General features: G+C 48.0%; 1 protein-coding gene across 1 annotated transcript; it reads left to right on the forward strand.

Annotated features, from left to right (window-relative positions):
* Positions 1-5,017: 5,017 nt before the first annotated feature.
* LOC117038959 (palmitoyltransferase ZDHHC3-like) lies at positions 5,018-20,356 on the forward strand. Its single transcript, XM_033135961.1, has 9 exons — positions 5,018-5,208; positions 7,985-8,073; positions 12,271-12,353; positions 13,946-14,058; positions 15,120-15,181; positions 16,629-16,749; positions 17,765-17,837; positions 19,632-19,761; positions 20,150-20,356. The coding sequence occupies exons 1-9, from the start codon at positions 5,036-5,038 to the stop codon at positions 20,239-20,241; spliced, it is 936 nt and encodes a 311-aa protein (XP_032991852.1). The 5' UTR covers positions 5,018-5,035; the 3' UTR covers positions 20,242-20,356.
* The last annotated feature ends 1,361 nt before the right edge of the window (positions 20,357-21,717 follow it).

Here is a 21,717-nt window from a genome sequence, read left to right on the forward strand (position 1 = left end):
CCCTTCCCAATCTCTGCTCTAAGCAACTTGCCGCCTTATAAAGCCTCGCCTTTTAAATCCCAGCGGGATACAGATATGGATATCACCCACACACATCAAATTATTTCGCAACGGAAGCACCAATTTCATCCTGCTGCTAAAAATCTGGGATGATCTCTACAGAGCACAGCTACAGCTCACTAGGCAAGGCAGGGGGATGGAGCCCAAGCCGAGCCCCTCCCCAACCATCTCCCCTTCAGGATCCCTTTCCCAATCCAATCCCCATAGAAACTCCGGGGGAAAGGAGGGCGCGGGGGTTTGCAAGAGGCGCCCCCCCCTTCTCCCTCGCCCAGGTGCGAGGCTCAGCGCCACCCTGAAGCCCAGGTGTCCTCTGCTCCTCCTGTTCGCCGGGTGGAAGAGCCTCCCCCAGCGGCGCCCACCCTTCCTGCAAAGAGCGCACCCCACCTCGGCACCCAAGGGTGCGCCCCTGCCCTCTCGCACCTCCTGCCCCGCCCTTGCTCACCTGGGTGCTGGAAGCCCTCCGCGCCAGGAACGCCTGGCTCTTAACCCCACCCCAGAATCAGAAACACCACCGCCGCCATCTTTAGTAGGTAAAAGGAAAAAAATAGGGGGGGAAATGGAATTAAGGGGCGGGATGCTTTGGGGAGGGGGATAAGAGAAGGGCCGGTGACGTCGAACAACAGGGCAGGCCCGGATACTCCTCCCTTTAAAGCGCCATGCGCGCAGAGGCAGATACAGGAAGGGGGAAAGTCCGGGGGGAAGAGGGCACGGCTGCAGAGATTTTGATCCGATTTGATTTTTTTGCAGTACAGTATTCCCCCCACACGGCGGAAGCTCCAGGATTTGGTTGACCTTGGACGTTTGAGGCACGGCGGCGTCCGAAAGGTGAGAGAGGCCCTGAGCATGCACAGAGCGTCTGTTTTACTCCTCGCCTGCTGCCACCGCGCTAGCAGGAATCGGACCCTACTGCATGACAACATTGGCAACATAGGAACCGACAGCTATAGATGTATTCTCTTGGGGGGGGGGGAATGCAATATTTGGAATGAATTCACACAGAGTGTATTAGGTTATTGACAATTATGTGTGCATTAGGATAAGAATATATGCAAGTAAGTTAATATAACAGTATTTTTTTTCATCACCACTCACTTTTCTCTTTCCCCCCTCACTCTGTCTTTTTATAAATGAAATTCTAATAAAATATTATTAATAAAAAAGGAATCAGACCCTACTGATAAGGTGGGGCTTGGGGGGGATACATAAGCACCTTGAGTCTGTCCACTCCTGAAGAAAAATGCTCTATTCGCTGCATGTTACTCAGAAGTACAGTAACTCCTTCTGGCGTCAACAGGTTTTAAATCCAGGGTAAGAGGGTGATAAGACTGCAGCCTATAATCCTTGAACAGAACAGCCAGAAATGTCAGGAGCATTACACACATACCCTGTATCAATTTTTGCCAACCTGATGACCTCCTACTCCCTTCAGCCACAGCCAGCTCAGCGATTATGGGAGCAACATCTGGATGACCCAATGGGTTCCCTTTCCTGCAGGTTAGGGGTGGTCCCATTGACAATACTTTTTTCTGTTCTCCAGCCCAGAATGGACCATCATTGTCTTTTTCAAATATGTAATTATATTTATGGGTTTTCAAAAAAATACAACATTTCATCCCCACCACAACCACGTAAATTAGTCAAAACATGGTCATTGAAGGATTATAGAAAAATATTGTTACTTGTGTTCCTGGGAGTCTTGGAAGTTTATAAGCATGTTTTTAAACAGCAGCTCAAGAAATAAAATTAAGACAAGTAGCATAAAATTTATTCAGTTTCTTATTGTGTGTTTTTTCTCCAATTGGTCAGCTTTTCCATCAAAACCAGTTCCTAAATTTGTGCAAACCAAGCTTCAATAAGTCCATATCCAATGATCTCCAGTATCTGGTTATTGTGATGTGTGCAGGGATCATGAGAAGGAACAAACAAGTCTATCTTTAAGGTCTTGTGTATCTTCTGTAAAGACTGAAAATAAAGCTATTTTAGGATCTGTGGTGGACTAGATGATTCTCAGGGTCCCTTCACGACAATTCTATGATTCTATGGTAACTGATCAGGCCAATTTTGTGGAGCATCTTTGTCCAGAAGGAGTAAACACATGGGGATGTTCCCCACAAGTGTATAAACGATCCTATGTAATATCTCCATGATGGTGATGATAATAATAATTTATAGCATGATGTCTCTGTTTTTAATTTACTTAAGAAATACGGATGCATATGCGAATCATCTTTGTTTTTTATTGATTTTACAACAAAAAGTTTTAAGTTGGACCAAAATGGGCAACTCTCATCAGCCCCAGGCAGCGCAGCCAATAATCAGGTGTGCAATAGTTGGGTGGCTGATATAGGCCATATTCACACCATGCCTTTAAAGCACTATGATACCACTTTAAAAAGTCCTGGTTATCCACCCCACCCACCCCCCTAAAATTCTGGGAGCTGCGCTTTGTTAAGAGTGCTGATAGTTGTAGTTTAGTTGTTTAGTCGTGTCCGACTCTTTGTGAGCCTATGGACCAGAGCATGCCAGACACAGCTGTCTTCCACTGCCTCCCGCAGAGAACACTGTCCAACCATCTCGTCCTCTGTTGTCCCCTTCTCCTTGTGCCCTCCATCTTTCCCAACATCAGGGTCTTTTCCAGGGAGTCTTCTCTTCTCATGAAGTGGCCAAAGTATTGGAGCCTAACCTTCAGGATCTGTCCTTCCAGTGAGCACTCAGGGCTGATTTCCTTTACAATGGATAGGTTTGATCTTCTTGCAGACCATTGGACTCTCAAGCGTCTCCTCCAGCACCATAATTCAAAAGCATCAATTCTTCGGCGATCAGCCTTCTTTATGGTCCAGCTCTCACTTCCATACATCACTACTGGGAAAACCATAGCTTTAACTATACGGACCTTTGTCGGCAAGGTGATGTCTCTGCTTTTTAAGATGCTGTCTAGGTTTGTCATTGCTTTTGTCCCACAAAGCAGGCATCTTTTAATTTCGTGACTGGTCACCATCTGCAGTGATCATGGAGCCCAAGAAAGTAAAATCTCTCACTGCCTCCATTTCTTCCCCTTCTATTTGTCAGGGGGTGATGGGATAGTTGTTAGGAGACCCCTATTTGCCTTATAGAGCTACAATTCTCAGAATTCCTCTTTACTGGGAACATTGAACACAAATAATCATGAATAAAAAGGACATCTGGATGGGCTCTTAGCAAATCGAGGGAAGAATTCTTCCTGGATCAGAGTCCACTTCAGTAGATGCATGAAGGTTTATATGAAGTTTGGCAGATGTGGATATATACTTAGACGAAAGCAGATGAATATGATGGGTTTCAATCTGCACTTTTCCTTAATGAAAGCCAGCATCTCTTTGATCTCTCCAAGCAGACTCGCAAGGTATCCTTTCCCCATTCCCTGAGGGATAAAGTGGGATAGGAGAGAACATGAGGAGAAACATATGTAAACCTGTGGAACAAGTTTACATCCTGTAAGTGAGGGGGGGGGGGCTAACCTTATGGGAGACCCTTAGGCCCTGGTTGACACTGGAGCTCCAGGCATCCATATCTATTGACAAAAGCCACTGTTTGAACTGGCTTGGGGTCATATCCACACAATACATTTTAAACAATTTGCTTCCCTCCCACCTCCCAAGAACCCTGAGAACTGTTAGAGTGGGAACAGTAGCTCTGTGAAGGGTGAACTACAGTTCCCAGGAACTTCCTAGGAGGAAGATGTGCTTTAAGTGTATGGTGTGCATGTGACCAATATTACATCTGTCTCCACCACCCAGGCCCCATCTGCACTATACATTTAAAATAGTATCACACCACTTTAAGTAATTGTGGCTTCCCCCAGGGAATCCTGGCTACATTAGTTTGTGATAGAGGATAAGCTACAGTTCCCAGGATCCTTGGGGGGGGCATGTGGTTTAAACTGTGTAGATGTGACTGCATTTGGGGTGCAGAGAGTTTTCTTTCAGTTTGCTTTCAAAGGCTAACCTAACTAATTAATGCTTTCCAACACTATATGAGCACTGAAAAATGGTCATCCTCCAAAATCAGCACTTCTCTGAAGTTTGAAATTCAGTTCTCAAGCTTTTTTTTGTGCACAAAAATGCTTAAATGTGAAAGGTACCTCTCTAAGAGACATTCACATGACAAGCCCTCGCTCGGGAAACCTTCCTCCGAGGAAAACCAAAAATTAGAAATTCCTACAAAGTGCAAAAAATGCTATAAAATGGAGGCCTCTGCAATATATGGGGTGAAAAGAATACAAGTTACACCAGCCACAATCTGGACGCTTGGTACACTGTATACCTTCCAACAATTATCTGTTGAAATTGGGTACGTCCTATTTCATCATCATCCTTTTATTATTTATACCCGACCCATCTGACTGGGTTGCTCCAGCCACTCTGGGTGACTTCCCACATATATAAAAGCATGATAAAACATTAAACATCAAACAACTTCCCTATACAGGGCTTCCTTCAGATGTCTCCTAAAGGTTGCATAGTTAATTATACCCTTGGCTGGGGAGTCACATAACTCCATACCATCCAACACCATTGTTTTTTCTTCTTAGAATCAGAGACTTGTAGAATCGGAAGGGACCCCGAGGGTCATCTAGTCCAACCCTCTGCAATGCAGGAATCTCAGCTGAAGCATCCATGACAGATGGACACCCAACCTTCCGCTTGTTGTTGTTGTTGATTTCATTTCCCATATTTTTTTGACCTCAAAGGCTTACTCGGCCTTCGTTGCCCCTTCGCACGCCACGCGCCCATCCCCAAACTCCTCCCTTTAAAGCGCCATGCAAAAGAAAAGGCTCGAGGGCTGCTGCCAGGCCGCGTCTCCATGGTAACAGGAGCGCGAGGGAGACGCTCGCCCGTCGGCGCCCTCGGCTTCCGCTCCCCCTCTCCTCTCCCGATCTGCGATTGGCTGGCGGGCGGGGAGGAGGCGGCGCCGGAAGTGCCTGCCGGGGGTTGCCATGGGTGCGGCGGTGGCGGCCGGGGGTCGGTGCCGGTGCTGGTGCTGCGGGAAGGGGCGGTGTCGGGCGGACCCGTGCGGGGTCCTTTGCCTGCTGCTTACGTACCTCAGTGTGGGCTACGCCGACTACGTTATCCTGGAGCATGTCCTGCTCCAGCCGGGCTTCCGGGGCAGGTAGGGCGCGCCAACCCCGCAGGGAAGCCCCCCCCCTTCGCTCTGCACACGCTCAGGGGCACGGTGCCCTTGGAATGGCTCGGTTTTGTTCCTCCCCCTGTCAGCGGTTTCGTTGCCCCACGGTAGTGGGGGGAAAGGAAAGATGCAAAGCCGCAGAAGGGCCGTAGTTCAGAGGCAGGAGGAGGAGGCATGCTCAGTCAGAGCTGCTTTCTCAAGAGTTTGCTTGAAGGGGGGGGGGGATAAAGTTTCGGAATCTACCTCCAGTTATTGGACGTGTTTCCTGCCCTTCACCAGTAGTTTGCTTAGGATCAACCCAGCCGACACAAAATGCCAGTGAGCAAACCTTCAGCTTCTCCAGAGCTCTGCATCGGTTTGGGTGATTCCGGGTTTGGGGCAGTGAATAAATACAAAAATGAGGCTGGATACTCGTGGAGCTAAAATCCAACCTAATTGCCCCCCCCCCTCATGTTCTGCTTTGTGCAACAACTGGCCGGATGGAGAGGTTTGGTGTGCTAAAAGCAAGCTCACTCTTTTGTGACATTTTGGTTGATTCTAATATAAGTATTGTCTATTAGTGGATTCTGGATCCACACACAGCCTGCCGTGTGTATGGACTGTTTTGTCCTTGGGTGGGAGGAAAGAACTCTGTACATGGTTGTGGGCCCCGTGCCCTTAAACTGTTTTTGGGAGCCTTCATTCACTCATAGTAAAGGACGTAGAACTTGTGGGCACTGTGCTCTTAGGTCCCTTTTGCAAAGCTTTATTCCCTCTTGAAAGGGAACATTGAACTTTGCATATGCTCAGAGGCATTGTGCTTAGTTCCTTTTGGAAGGCCTTTCATCTGTGGAAATGGGTAACTGAACTCTAGACATGCCCTGAGATCTGTTTTATAATACTGGTCTTATCTGTGACAGGCAGGAGATGAACTTTTTTACATGCTTTTAAGGGCACTCAGTCTTAGCTGGCAAACTCCATGGAAAAGAGGATCCTGACATCAGAGCTTGGGGAGCTGTGGGAGGAGGTCTTGAAGGTTTGTGTGGTTGGGGAGGGGGCAGGATTGAGAGAAGGATCAAAGGGTGTCAGTATGAAATAGAGCTCAGCTTTGCTATGGCAGTGGGGTGGGTGGGTTTTTTTTGGGGGGGGGGGTGAACACAACAGTGACTTAACTACTGCTTTATGGACTTACTGCCATGAGCTGCGATAGGGGATAGTTTAGTACAGGGCTTTAAAAGATTTGACAAACTTATGTGCAGACCATTTCTACATAGAAAGTTGTACTATGGCCTCTGATCCCAGCCATTTGGAGGCACACACACCCTGCCTCCCAGGAAGAACCTGGGTATACACACACCATACATTTAAAGCACATTGCCCCCCTCCCCAAGAATCCTGGGAACTGTTGTATGCTAAGGGTGCTGGGAATTGAAGCTCTGTGAAGAGTAAGCTGCTGTTCCCATAATTCTTTGGTGCGGGGGGGGGGATGTGATTTAAATGTATTATGTATACCCTGCTGCTATAGCAAGCAGGAGATCAGACTGGTCCTATCCGTCAGCCAATGAAGGAGCAGCTAGCTGCTCCAGTTCTTGATTTCCTCTTCCCTTCCCATTCCTCTTTTCTTCTGTATCACGTCTATTAGGCAGTGAGCGTGCAGAAGCCTGTTTGGGCAGTAAGTGGTGCGTGCATTAATAAATAAATAAATAAATAATGCACAGTGCTTAGAAAATTGTAGGTGATTTGTAAGTGTTAAATAATATATCTACTCAGAAGGCAGCCCTGCCCTAGTGGGACTTGCTCCTGGATAAGTAGGTAGAAGACTGTAGCCTTACTTTTTGTTGTTGTTTAATAGATGTACATTCTTCCCTTTAGTGCACATATTTTCAGGGCACCAGCACAGGGCACAGCCATGGAGGAGGAGTCCTTTAATTTCTGTTAGTTATAATAGCCATAATAATGGTTATGCAGAACCTGTATGTTTAGAGGAAGTCTACCACTGAATACCTGTCACTGGGAGATTACAACAGACAAAAGGCTGTATCCTTCAAACCTTGGTGGTGGTCTTTCATGAAGCATTTACCTTGCTCGTAAATGGATGTTGGGCTACAGACACACACCTGGTCCAGTTCAGCATGTCTGCTATGTTTGGGTACATGGATTTTCTTACAGGTCCTGAGCATGCCTTTTTTCTTACCTGGTGCCCACCTTTTTTATCTCCCACAGTTTAGCTAATTTTGGCTGTGATCCTAAACACACACACACTAAGGAGTAAAGACTGAAAAACATGGGCTTTTACTTCCAAGAAACCATGCAGAGTCAGTTATTTAGTAGTAACGTTTGACTTTGGAATTCTAAAACAGCGTTTGTGTTCCCCTTTACACCCGCAATGCCACCCTTCGAAAGTGGGGAGTATCAAAAACACAACAGAACAACATAAGAAACCTCCACTGAGTATGTCCAATCATTGGGGGGGGGGGCTTTTGGGTCCCAGCCATAAAAAAAATGTAAATATGCTCCCTTTCATGCAAAAAGTAATCCAAGGCTTGCTGCATTAGTAAGATGATCCCTGCTTGGCTGTCAGAATGCATTGTTTGCAACCGGATAATAACGAGTTTTGGGGGAATGATTATGATGATGCAGGGATAGAACGGGCTCTCGCATTTCACTGAGTTAGCCTCCTGGAAAAGCTGTTGGGAAAGGAGAAGTGGTGGTGAGGCGGGGGAGAGAAAAAGGAAGAAAGTTTGCAAGATGCCGATGACCTCACTGCTTCCATTTGTCACAGCCTCTGGTGTCCGTTCCATGCCGTGGCGTTCAACTTCATTGTCGTGATGCTCTTGGCCTGTCACACGCGGGCTGTCTTTGCCGACCCAGGTAAGCCACCTTCATCCCTGAACTGGGCCCTGCTTGTGTCATCAGCTTCCATTATTTGCTCTCTCTCGGTGGAGGTTGGTAGGACAAAAGGCAGAGGGTCCTACAACAGCCAGAGCCAGCAACAGGCAGAGCCAGCTGATTCTAGTTTTCTCCTATCCTCCTCTTTCCTGCTGAGTTCTTGAAGGGCAACATTGAGGCTAAGGAGGCTAAGGAGGAGAGGGCTGACAGGCCGCATTGTACTGCAAGTAGGCAGGTCGGTGGGAGCTGGCTGAGGACAGGCTGAGGCTGGTGGGTCCTTGAGGAGCAATCCATACCTGCTGCCTTGCAGGACATTTCCTTTGTGAAAGGAAAAGGCTGGGGAATAAACCCTACACAAATCCAGAGTCGAGTTCCTAATACTGTTGGATGGCACCTTGTATATCTCCTTCCAGCAACTCCTGCAGTCAAGCTGAGGCCAAACGTTTTGCTTTGCTTTGGACCACATCAATCAGGCCGAGAGGGGGGGGGTCTTGTTGTCTGGGTAGCCCAGCCCCCCCTGGCCCAGGCTTGTCCAAATTGCCCTGATGGACCAGCCTCCGCTGTTCACACTTTCTCTAACCAGTACACGGTTACCTTATGGGACTCGCTGTCACAAAATGGGGTAATATTGGCCACAAGCTTAAATGGCATTTCAAAAATGATTTGAAGTACAATCCTGTGTGCTTGGAAATATGCTCCGCTGTGGCTAATAGGAATTCCCTCACAAGTATACGTGCACTTTCAGCTTCAGGCAAATAATACAGGGAGGAAAGACATTTATTTATTTATTTGTTTGTTTTAAAAAATTAAGCTGCCCTTCATCCAAAATTGGATTTTGGAGCAGTATGCAAAAAAAGAAAAAAGAAAAAAAGAAAGCAGCCAATGATTCCATAAGATTAAGAGGAATAAAATCACCCAACTAGCTAAGAACAAAATCAGTTAAAATACCTATGCAAATGAAAAGCCTGGTCTGAAAAGAATGCAGCGTCTACAGGACATACTGTACTTTCCTTGGGAAGGCATTTCATAAATGGGCAACTTCTCAACAGCACAAGAATGCCCTGTGGCTCAGGAGTCACTGTGCTTGTTTGCCTTTGCCATTCTACTATTCCATAGCAGGACCAGGGCCTCAATCAAAGCTCCAGCCATGTCTGGAAAATCCCCCTGAGCCTTCAGGAATCCCTTGGATTCCATAAGTATCTGGGGGCAGGCAGACCCTCCTAATGAGGGAATGTCAGTCACAGTCAAGCCAAATCTCACTAGAGACTGATGCGTCCATGTCAGCCTGGACACAACCCCCTCCCCAGGTTCATTCCCAATTCACTCTAGCAAAGACCAGATCGAGAGTATGATTTGCATTACACACTGGCTGCGTAATGTTTTGAGACATCCCGTGGTTGCCATGGCAGCCATGAATTCCTGAGCTGGACCAGATAAGGCGGATGCAGCGTTGACATCGAGGCCCCCCAGAATTACTATCTTGAGGTTAAAGACCATACCAGCTCAGACAAGGAGGTTGCTGGGCTTCAGGAGATCTTTGTTCTGTCTCTGCAGCCCAGCATCACTTCCCAGGTTTCAGAATTTTATGACTGCAACCCCACCCTGACCCTCCAGCCTGTGTTGCTGCTGTGCTGAGTACCCAGGCAGGCAAAGCGCAACAGGCCGGCACCCCTGAATGAGAATGTAGAGCCTTACATTTAGGTCCTTGAGGGCAGGGTGGAGGGAACATCTCTTCACCTAAACAGTTGGGCAGCTTCTTGGTGGCAGAGGACACTGATGGAGGCTGCAGGGCAAGTGCAGTGATGGGAACTGTGTGCTCTCCTGGCCTCAGATGTCAGCCGCAACATGACACCAGCAGCACCTCTGATCTGATACTGGGAACAAAGCAAGGGATGGGCTTCCTCTTCCGAATACCAGTTGCTGGAAGCCCCAGGAGAGAAGAGAATCCTTGTGCTCAGGTCCTGCTACAGGCTTCCCAGTGGCATCTGGTTGGCCACTGTGGAAACAGGGTGCTGGACTAGATGGGGCACTTTTTTATTGTGCTGTTTACGAGTTGGGTGGCCTCTGTGAAAGAGAGTATGCTGGACTAGATGGACCCGGGTCTGATTCAACAAAGCATTCTTTTCGCCATTAGGTGCCTCCTTCCCCAGCCCTGTTTCAGTACCTTCCTCTTTCAGTACCTTTTGCAGAATAATAAACAAATGCTTGGTGTTCCCCACCCTTGCAAACAGAAGGGCATTATTTTTGAAACCATGAAAGGGCAGATTCCTGGGTCTCTGTGTTAGGAGCTATATTCTAATCCTCAGTGGGGCACATTTTAGGCCACACCTATTGCCAGGCCACCCCCCCCCCCCATCTGTGATGCTGCTTTTTCAGCATATCCAAGCAAAGCAGCTGCAGAAACTGGAGCTGCCCAGCTTTCCTTTGTCGGGTGTTGTTTTTCCGCAACTGCTTGCCCGGATCCTGCTGAAGGTCGTTGCCTTAGCTTCCTCGGAGGTGTCATCTTACCCTGGAAGAGGGCCTTTGGGCCTGTGGATCTTCGCGAGTGTTTATTATGGGATCAGCAAAAGCGAAGTCCTGGATCATTTTTTGCCAGTGGCATTTGGGACAGAAAGCTGAAGTGGCATATTTGAAATTAATCAGCCTGCTCTGCACATTTCATCTTTTCTCTCTCTGTCTCTCCAAATGCAAAATCAAAATATTTATTGAGCAAATGTGCCTTTGTTGGCGTCACTGAGAGCTGGAACATCTCGATTGAGTAATATGCCTGCATCATGGTTAGAAGTTCATTCTGTTCCCGTTTGTTGGAGTTTATTTAGTTCATGATATACTTTTGCCGAGTAGGAAGGAGCAGGAAAACAGTTCTGTTCTCTTGATCCTTCCACACACATTTGGATTTTTCTGTGATTTGTTTGCTTAAAAATAAAAATTTCCTTGCTAGGTCAAAACTAAGATCCGTCTAGTCCATCACTCCAGTAATGAGCAATCATTCACTCCATGAAAACTCATAAGCAGGGCATGAGGGATGAAAGCCCCTTTTGCCTGTTTGTTCCAAACATCAGATGCTCAGAGGAGAACCTGGAGGTTCTATTCCTAAATATGGCAGTTATTAAAGGGATAAAAAAGGAGCCAATGATTGATGCAGACTTGGTCAACTGGCAATGGAGAAGCACACACACCAAAAGCATATTTTTTCACATTTAAAATGGAGCTTTTTGTTGCTGAGATAAGAACTGCAAAAACCGAAATGAGAAAGTTAACTTTTTTTCTCTGCAGAAAAAAAAATCCATGGTGGAAGTAATTAGTATGCCAGGGCTGGGAACCTGGACTCCAACTCCCATCAGCCCCAGCCAACATGATGGGAACTGGAGTCCAGCAACACTTGGAAGGCTGCAGGCTCCCCAGCCCTGCAGCACAACTCAGTGGGATCCCCTTGAGGCCTATTGGTGGATAAATGTGATTAGTGCATGCATGTACTTACACCCACTAAACAAAGCCGAAAGGAATGGTAGATAACGGGGAGGTTGGAGGATGAGCATAAGTAAATGGGTGTGAAGCTAATTTCTTAATTTCTTCATCAGGCTGTCTCCTGTCTGTCTGTTCTGAGCCTCTTTTTAAAAAAACATTCTTTCATTACTTTTTAATCTGTTCTTTTCCCCAAGGAGTTCAGGGTGGCACATTTGGTCCCCCACACCTTGTATCCTCACAGCAACAATGTTAGCCTGAGGCCATATCCACACCTTGTACTTAAAACACACTTATACCACTTTAACAGTCACAACTCCCTAACAGCCGGTGTGTGGGGTAGCGCAGCAGCCGCATTAGCTTTCCTGTGCGGCCTCCTGCTGACCCCAGAACTTCAGTTCTCCTTGTGAATATTTTTGGACACAGTATTTTTGGTCTGGATTGAAGAGAAAGCAGCAGAAAGGGCATTTAAAGGGTGTTTAGAGGGCGCTTTACATGATGTCACGTGTGCGGGGGTCCGGAACACAACCCCTGCATAAGGGTGGAGGACACCTCTACTGTCTCTGACAGCGACAGGCGAACATAGCCATCAAGACTGGTAGCCACCAGTAGCCTTGTCCTTTATGAAACAGCTCCCCACCATTAAAAAAAAAATCAAAAAATCGATTAGATTTGACATGCTTACATCCAGCCTTGCCTGTGACTCTCTTTCAGGCATGGTCCCGCTCCCAGATACAGCCATTGACTTCTCTGACTTGCGGAGTAGCAGCAGTGGCGGATCGCACAAGAAGAGTCGGGTGAGTTGTTGCAAGGAGTCTGTACCCGGGGAGAAGGGAATGTGAAGCTGCCTTGCCTGTAGCCTAGGGGTGGGGAAACTCTGACCCTCCAGATCGGGGCTGGATTCCCAATTCCCACCAGCCTCGACCAGCATGACCAGTGTCTGGAATGGCAGGAGTTAAGGACCAGCAATGCTGTGGTCCAGCTGTACGCTCCTCACACCTGCCTTATCCCAGTGATCCGTCAAGCTCAACACCGTCTAGCTGCAGCTAGTTACTTTAATTCTCCACAGCTACCTTGCATTCTGACAAGCTGCCGGAGAGGTGAGTGAGTGCCTTGTCTGCTGTAAATGCAAGGCATGCCGACTGAGGCCCCATCGACACTGTGTTCAAAGCACAATCCTACCACTTCAAACTATCATGGCTTCCCTCAAGGAATCCCGGGGATTGTAGTTTGTTAAGGGAACTGAAAGTCGTTAGGAGGCTTCTATTCTGCTCACAGAGCTACACTTCCCAGAGTTCCTTGGGAAGAGGGATTGACTGTTAAGCCACTCCAGGAAGGGTAGCTCTGCGAGGGGGATAGGGGCCTCGTAACAACTCACAGCATCCTGAACAAACCACAGCTCCCAGGATTCTTCGTTGGAAATTCAAAATGGCGACACCCCCAAGGGCATTGTGGGAGTCACAAAATGGTGGCTCACAGACCCAGGGCAAGGTCTCCTGTAATATACGGAGCAGTTTGCAGTGGAAAAACAACAACAACAACAACAACAACAACAACAACAACAAATATAAAATTACTGAAATAGCATCTTCAATAGAATGGCACCAAAGAGCAACAGTAATAGATTCCAGCTGCTTCTCCTCTTGTGGTCTCCAACACAGCAGAGTTTCTGGGACTCTGACTCAGATCACCCCTCCATCCCACAGTCTTGCTTTATATACGCAGCTCCCGTGTTTATGCTTTATATATACAACTCACAGGATTTCTTTCTATAGACAATTGCAAACAGTGCAGGGAGGCTGTGGCTTGCTGACCTTTTAAATTTCCCACAATGCCCCAGGTGTAGCTTTTGCTCGGGGGCATGGTGTGAAATTAAAAGGGTGTCATGAGTCCAGCCTCCTGGTGCTTCTCGGAGCAGTGCTTTCGTGGCAGGGAAAGGCTGACAGAGCCCACCGATGGAACCAGCCCTGAGAGGGAACAGGATTTTAGGCTAGATGGGATTTGGGCCTGATTCAACAGGGCTCTTCATAGGTTCTTACGGCGTTCAGTCTGCAGCAGCCCAGTCTAGACAAAGGTTTACTCTCTCAGAACTTAGACCCTATGTGTGCAGATGAACTGTAGTCTGAGGGAGGTGGTGTTAATTCCATTTGATGGTTTCTTGCATTTGCACCCTACACTTTAACCGATAAGGCTCTCTGAGCGGCTTACAAAAATCAGCATGAAGGTGGCCCCTGCCCTTGGGCTTCTGTCCAAAAAGGATATGTCAGGCAAGGAAAAATGGAATGGGAGGGAGGAGGTGAAAGCAAGCTCAAGCACAATCAGAAACAGGAGCAGAGCAGGTGACAATCACCCTTTGGTTCCTCTGCCATCCTCTTCTTTGCCTCCCTAGAACAATGAGGACTGGACAGTGTGTAACCGCTGTGAGACATACCGGCCGCCCCGGGCGCACCACTGCCGCGTCTGCCACCGCTGCGTGCGCCGCATGGACCACCACTGCCCTTGGTGAGGATCCTGCCATGGAGGGCCTGCCTTGATCTGTGTGTGTCAGGGTTCGATGGTGCCTTTCGCTCCCCTTGCTTCCTCCCCAGAGAAAAGGGCTTCCCATCTCAGTCAGTGGTATGACGAACCCAGTGAGGCAGCATCAGCCTCCCCAACCCCATCTCATCTCTGGGAACCGGAAGGACCACCCTTTTTAATTTTAACATGAGCTGTTGTCCCTAGGGAGTGGGGGGAGGAATGTGGTTCAGTTTGCATATGAAGGTGAACCTCCCCAATTCTTATTTTCTGAAATGATTTGTGAACCAAAAACACAACCATCCTTCGAAATTCACACACACACACACACACACACAAAACAAAACAAAACAAAAAAAGAAATCCACACTTCTCCAAATTTTGCATGCAGGTTAATTACCTATTTGTTAGAAATATATTTATCTACCGCTATTCAATAAAAGCAACAGCAGTAGAGTGGTTTATGACAATTGTCCATGAAACCATACGATAAAAAGTTAAAATCAGAAATCGGCTGGCTGTTGTGGAAAGATGGAGTCTCAATCGCCCACCTAAGCTGAACGGAATGGAAAAGTGTCCAGCAGGCATTTAAAGTTCTCTCGCCAGGGTAACGTGTACAAAAATGAATGTACTAATGTGTGCATGCAAATACACATACAGTGGCACCTCGGGTTACATATGCTTCAGGTTACAAACTCCGCTAACCCAGAAATAACGCTTCAGGTTAAGAACTTTGCTTCAGGATAAGAACAGAAATTGTGCTCTGGCGGCGCAGCGGGAGGCCCCATTAGCTAAAGTGGTACCTCAGGTTAAGAACAGTTTCAGGTTAAGAATGGACCTCCGGAACGAATTAAATACATAACCAGAGGTACCACTGTATTAGTGAAAATTACATACAGAATGCATTATATTAGTCAATATAGTGATGTAGAAATGTAGAGAGCTGAACTGAAGATTGGAGAAACTCGAGAGAAGCCAGAATTGACAGCTTCATCTCGTTCCTAGTTGTCCAGTTTTCTTTCTAACCCGCACGAACGCTCTCTTGGTAGGATCAACAACTGCGTGGGGGAACTGAACCAGAAATACTTCATCCAGTTTCTCTTCTATACAGGTATGTTGGGAACGTGCCACAGGGCCATGGTTTGGGGGAGGAGTTCCTGTGGAGGGTGGGGTGGTCCCAGGGCATTGCGGGCAGCAATTGACCTCCCTGCTCAATGCCCCACTGCCCCATGGGGCCCCTTCTTTGCCTCCCTAGAACAAAAAAATGAGGGTTTAAGGTTGCGTTTGTTGGTTGAGCTTTCCTCGTTCCTGTCCGAACAGCACTGTGGACGGAGGGATTGCGCTGATCTCTGCTGGCTGAAGTTGATCCAGCCCAGCTTATTAGATGTCCCCTCTGGTTAATCTCCGAAATCAAGGCAGCGGTCTCTGTCTTTCACCACTAGGGGCCGCTCTTTTCCCAGGCACACAATCTTCCTCTTCCTCCTCAGTGTAAAACTTGGAATTGTTCTCAGCTTCTGACAAGTTTCTTTGTCTCTTTGAGGTTTGAGAGTCCTTGTTGGTTTGTTTACCTGCTTAACTTTTAATCTCCTTCGTTGCTCCCAACTCGCCTGCCACCAGCCGAGTGGTTCATAGAATCACATAATCATAGATGAGTTGGAAGGGACCCCTAAGGGTCATCCAGGTTCGTTGCTTCCTTCAGCCACTCTGCTTGTTCTGCCTTCCTGCAAGGCACTCCCCTGTCCCCTGTCAATGCCTGACCTCCCAGTCTAGGTCTAGAGCTCCCTTCCAAGGCAAAATAACACTTTCCTCTCTTGACTTATCACAACTTAACAATTTTTGTAGAGCAGGGGTAAGCAATCTTGGACCAGAGCAACCTTGACCCTTGGCCTGATGTCAGAAGCCCTATTCAAAGGATCAGTTCAGGCCTCTGGCAATAGCAGCCTGTTCCTCCCTGGTAGCCTTGGAAGAGCATGGTGTCAGGAGAGGGTGGGGAGAGGGGTATCAGGAGAAGGAGACAGGGGAGTCAGAGGGAGAGGACATTTTTAACTTTTGATGTTTCATTGCGTTTTTAATATTTTGTTGGGAGCCACCCAGAGTGGCTGGGGCAACTCAGTCAGATGGGCGGCATAGAAAGAATAAAAATGTTATTAAGTTGGAGTGGTCGCACCCACCACCAGAATGCAGCCCCTGACAGATTGCTCCCAGGAGAATGTGACTCTTGACCAAAATAAAATGAACCCCCACTCCCCACCCCTGCTGTAAAAGGATTTGGCTTAACCCCTCATTCCTATTCGCTGTCTCCTTTATTTCCTGTTCTTGCAAGCTAGAAGTTTGTCAAAAGTTGGTCTTCTAAGGCATCTGGAAGTTGAGCAGAAACCCTGTCTCCCCACCCAGAAAACCTTTTCAAGCTTCAGCTCTGTCCTGACCATACTTGGGGATTTATGACATGTATCCCTGAGGGAATGATGAAATGCACAATGCCTGCGTTGATAACCGTTTTTTCTTTTCGTGTTTCCTCTCCCTCTTGGCCTTCACTGACCTGGTTCTCCCGGCCACAGGCTTGGCCAGCCTTTACGCCATGGGGCTGGTCTTGACCACCTGGCTTTGGCCCACGGACAAGAGCTCAGCCGGGAAGGCTGAAGGAGCCGAAGGAGGCGTTTCCAACAATCGCATCCAAATGTGAGTCCCACTTCTTCCTCCTGCCACCAAGCTAAGGATTCTCTCTCTGCTAGCACACACACACACACACACACACACACCCGTTGCTGGGGCAGGGAGAGTTCTAGAGACCCTGTAGATGCCTCAGTTCATCCTTTTGCAAAAACAAAAAAAAAATAAGAAAGACAAACGAAAGAAAAGAAATTGCCATGTCACACAGTTCTTGCCAAGAACAGCTGGAGCTCCAGAGCTTTGGCTCAATGCCAAGGGGAGGGGAGGAGGCTCCATGCTGGCTTTTCTGTAAATGAGCAGCACACCCTCCCTCTCCCCCTCTCTCTTTGGAAAATGGAAGCAGCCAAGGGTAGGGCGTTGTCCCTCTGTCCAACCCCCGCAGCCTCCTCGCCTGCTTCCTCCTGCTTAGGGTCTCTCTGTCCACAATCATGGGTGGTGGGGGTGGGGGAAGGGTCCCCCCCCTCCCGTCAGGGGCCGCATTCCCCTGCTGCCACGGGCTATTCATTTATTTCGTTTCACTTCTGAATCGCTTCTTGCGAACGTGACCTCGAAGCGATTTAAACAGCGAAGGCATCAACATTAGAACAATTTCATGTGGAGAAGAAGTGGAAAGAACGGGTTATACCCCGTTCTAGTTCTCCAGTTAATTAGGCATGCCTAACGTAGGCCCCATCTGCACTCTGCATTTAGAGCAGTATCATACCACTATGAATAGTCATGCTTCCACCCCCCCCCAAGAATTCTGGGAACTCATTTGTTACGGGTGCCGAGATCTGTTTGGAGGCACCTCTCCACCCCCCCCCCCCACCCCACAGAGCTACAATTCCCTTGGCCTGTGGAACTCTGGGAATTGTAGCTCTGTAAGGGGAATAGCTGTTTGGAGGTGCCTGGTACACATGTACACAGCTCAGCCCTGTTTTCAAAAATAGTCCAGCGCCTTCTGCTGCCCCTGCGGAAACACAAGTTGGAGTAGTAGTGTTCCTAGTTAACAGACTGACTGCACTTTCCCCTTTCCTCCTTCTAGCGCTCACCGCATCATCTTGCTGGTGGAATCCATCCTCTTTGGCCTCTTTGTCACAGTCATATTTTATGACCAGGTTGGTTTTAAGGCTTGCAGCGGGGGGGGGGGGGACTTTGGTTTTTTTAATCGTTTGGCAACCTTTTTAATTTGTCAGCCATTTATTAAAAACAACAGCAATGCGCCCCTCCCCCCATTTTTTTTTTTTTACAAATTGTTCCAAATCAATAGATTTTTTAAAATAGTTTATTTATATGTCGCCTTTCCATACTGAGCTGGGCCCAGTGTGGCTACAACAGACACCCCCTTATTAGCAAAACGCAAAACTTTGTAGGGTGGGAGAGAAAGCTGTTTTGACAAAATGCATCCATAAATTGAAGCAAGTTTAAAGAAAGCAGCAATTTAACAACATTGGAATGGATTCAGTACTAGAAATAATCTAGACTTGAATATGCCAGTACAGAGCAATTTTTTAATATTTTATTTTACAAGTAATTAAGTTCCAGCTGCTGGCGCTGGGCTGATTCCACTCCAAAGAGCCTCAGCAGCCTGACTAAGACACAGTTCAGAGAGGGAGGGGTATTCTCACTAGGCGTACAGCTGGCTCCCTCATCTCTCCTCTGGAGAAGATTTAACAGCAGCAAAAGGGAGATGCTGGGAGGGCATCAATGCCAAGTCCTCTTCCCCAGCCTTCTTCCAGTTGCTAGTGCTGGTTTTCCTGCAGAGGACTAGAAGAGAAACCGTGTCCATGGCACAGACACTATCAAATATCAACAGCTGCATGGAGCTGCCTTGTAAAGTGTCCAATCAGTGGACTGCGCAGCCCAGGGTGGCCTCTTTTAATTGGCAGTGGCTCTCTACGGTCTTGGCAGGGGTTGTTGCTGTACGTTGGAACTGGGGAGGGTGGGGCGACTTCTGCATGCCAAGCAATGTGCTGTACCATTGAGCTATCAGCCCCTGATAGCTTTTTGCAGGTGGGGTCCTCTCTGCTGTGAACAGCCGTGGTTTTCCAAGGTCTTGTAAGATCTTACTATGAATCATGTACGTCAGGCTTGCATATTTATTGAGATGTTTCTGTTGGTTTATTGTTTGTGGCTAAATTTTGTTACGTTTTGGTAACTGTTAGAGTGAATTGTGTATTTTGAGGTTGCAAGTAGGGCTAGGCGATATCTGGTTTTCAGCATTGTGATACATCAGCAGCTAAGCATCGCAATACATTGATACATCACAATGTCTGAAATTAGGATGGAGTTATGTAGAGGCACTGGCTGGCTTCACAGTTTTTCCTGCATCGTGATTTTTGCATAGCACCCACACACAAATCGAGATTTGCGATATATTGCCAGGTCAAAAGTTATGAAAGTCACATAGGTGTAGTATTTATGTTTGTATTTTTGTATTGTCGGTATTTGAGTTGGTGTAATTGTGTGGTTGTATGTGCATTGTAAATAATAAAGTATTTTTTTTAATTAAAATAAAAATAAAAATTATGAAACCGTTATCACGGTATGGATTTCAAACTGGTTTTGGACGATATATTGATATCTCATCCAGCCCTAGTTGTAAGCCACCTTGAACGAGGTTTAACGGTGGGAAGGCGGCGTACAAATAGAGAGCAATGAAGTGTCATGGCTATCACAGGGTGTTGTTCAGGGACTAGGAGGGACAGGTGGGCAAGGTTTCGGATTTTGCCCAGCACCAAGGAGAATCTTCCCTTCAAAAAAGATTCACCAGTGGTGGTGCTATTAGGAGAAAGGGAATGTTAGTATCCCACGGAGCAAAAGACAGACAGAAGTGCTTTTGTGTGTGTGCGCGCCTCTCAAAACATATCCTGCCCAGCCTCTAACTGCTTAATGTGCATCACTTCTCCCAGCTGGTCTCCATTATCACGGATGAGACCCCAATTGAGCAGCTGCGCAACCGGCTCTTGAAAGAGGCGCGGCGGGAAGTCTCCCATACGCGGAAACCCAAGATCGCCCTCCTGCGGGAAGTCTTTGGCCGAGGTAGGTCTGGGGTGGTGGTGACTGGCGTATGTCCTTGCTGGTCCGTTAAAGTAGTGCCGGGAAGCCAGAGGCCCTCTAGATTAGGCAGGTAGAAACCTCCAGATGTCGCTGTGCTACAAGTCCCATCATCCAAACCGGCATGGCCATCGATGCTGGGAGCTGTAAATCAGCAACATCTCGGGGGACCAGACACACACCTGTATTTGGAAAATGCTGAACTCCAGCTCCCATCATTCTGTGCCATCGACCATGTTGGTTGGGGCTGATGCGGGCCGGGGGTTCATCCTCATCCAGGGGGCCCTGGATTCCACGTCCCGGCATGAGAGGCAAGCATCCACGATGAGCTGTGTGCATCCATCCAACCCTCCTTCCCTCTCTCACCACCTAGGTCTCGTCATCTGCTGGTTCTTCCCGTGCAACTGCAGCTCTCCGTCAGCCAGCGGGCCCTCCTACAGCTACTTGCCCAACTACGACGTGTGACTTCCTCGGGCTGCTCTCTCTTTGTGCTCTCTTTCTATTGGTGGAGGCAGAGGTTCCGTTCAGTTTCATTGGCCACCTTCTGTGGAGGCATTGGTGGCTGCAGTTTCTAACGTTCCCCCCCCCCCCCCCGGGCAGGGAAATGTTTTCCTCGGGAGGGGAGCGTGTGTGTGTGTATGTGTGTTTGTGTGTGTCTGTGTTATAAGTGTTGATGCTCTGCATCCCAATGGGAACAGAGCATGCTCTCCCTTGAAGTGGAGCTCAGCAGGAGGTCCTTGTATTTCGAACTCTTGGTTCAACCTGTGTAACACTCAGAATTAGGGTGCTGCACACAGCAGAGATCACTCTCAGAAGCAGCCCTTAATGTGTCCAGGGCCCTGGTGTGAAGCATGTGAATTTGAGACCCTTCCTTCCTTCCTTCCTCACCCTGCCTGTGAAGGCCGTATTTAAGCCCTGCGTCCTTTACCAGGCTGCCCAAAGAGAGCAAGTGCTCTGGCCTATCTAATAATAATAATAATAATAATAATAATAATAATGCTGGCATTAGCCCCCTACTCTGGAAAGCTGTGACCTCTGCCCACTAAGGACCCCAGCCTTGCTTTTGCTCACCAGATTTCAGCCCCGGGGATGGCAGTGTTTGGTACATGCTTCCACTTCCAGCTTGCTTCAGCCTCTGATGCTCTGCTGCGGACTGGAAGCACGTCGGAGGCTGATGGCAAATAGCTTTCCCAGAGGAGGGAGTACCTTGTATTAGCAACCCACTTGGGGGTTTCATTTTTCAGAGGGCGGGGGCTGGCTGCCCTCCAGTGGATGTGACCACGGATAGCTCAGGTGGGTGTTAAGAGCACGCAGCTGCACCTCCCCACGTGGCACCAGCCACATCCCAGATCTCTGCTTATCCTTCTGGTTTGCTGTGAACATTGTGTGTATATTGCCTTTCAGCACATTCCCAGCAGTTCCTTGAACTTTCTTGAAACATAAGAGTCGGAACATCATGCTTTGTGGTGCTCAGGGACTTGCTGCATCCTCTGCTTGGGGAGGTGTTCAGGAGGTTTCTGTCATTTTCTGTGTCTAATTGCTGGGGGATACCTTGTTTCCTATGCTGGAATGGCCCCCACCCCAAGGTTCCCCGGGGGCATTGAAATTAAGAGGCTGGGTTTCCAGCATCATTTGAGCTGCTCATTAACTGGAGAAAAGGGAGGCCCAGGGCTTTTTTTCAGCTGGAGCACACCAGAGCGCGGTTCCGGCACCTCTCAGGTGGGTGATATTGCAGGCCAGCACCCTCCCACCCTTTACGTACTTCCGAGAAGTCCAAAATGAACATTTCAAGTCAAAAGCAAAGGTGGCCAGCGTGTGAGTCTACATTTTTTTTTAGATCTATGTCTCCACCTAGCCGCAGTTGGTCAAGCTATGGGGTAGGGCCAATTCATATTTCCATTTCCCGTATAGCGGCAGTGGGCTTTAAGCTGTCCAGTCAGG

This window comes from Lacerta agilis, chromosome 17 (genome assembly GCF_009819535.1).
Source record: "Lacerta agilis isolate rLacAgi1 chromosome 17, rLacAgi1.pri, whole genome shotgun sequence".
NCBI classification, from domain to species: domain Eukaryota; kingdom Metazoa; phylum Chordata; class Lepidosauria; order Squamata; family Lacertidae; genus Lacerta; species Lacerta agilis.

Excerpts from the sequence above, each read along its gene's own strand:
- LOC117038959 (XM_033135961.1), top strand. The coding sequence starts at position 5,036 with ATGGGTGCGGCGGTGGCGGCCGGGGGTCGGTGCCGGTGCTGGTGCTGC. Across the intron at positions 15,182-16,628 it reads CCAGTTTCTCTTCTATACAG|GCTTGGCCAGCCTTTACGCC; the intron begins GTATGTTGGGAA and ends TCCCGGCCACAG. Across the intron at positions 16,750-17,764 it reads TCCAACAATCGCATCCAAAT|CGCTCACCGCATCATCTTGC; the intron begins GTGAGTCCCACT and ends TCCTCCTTCTAG.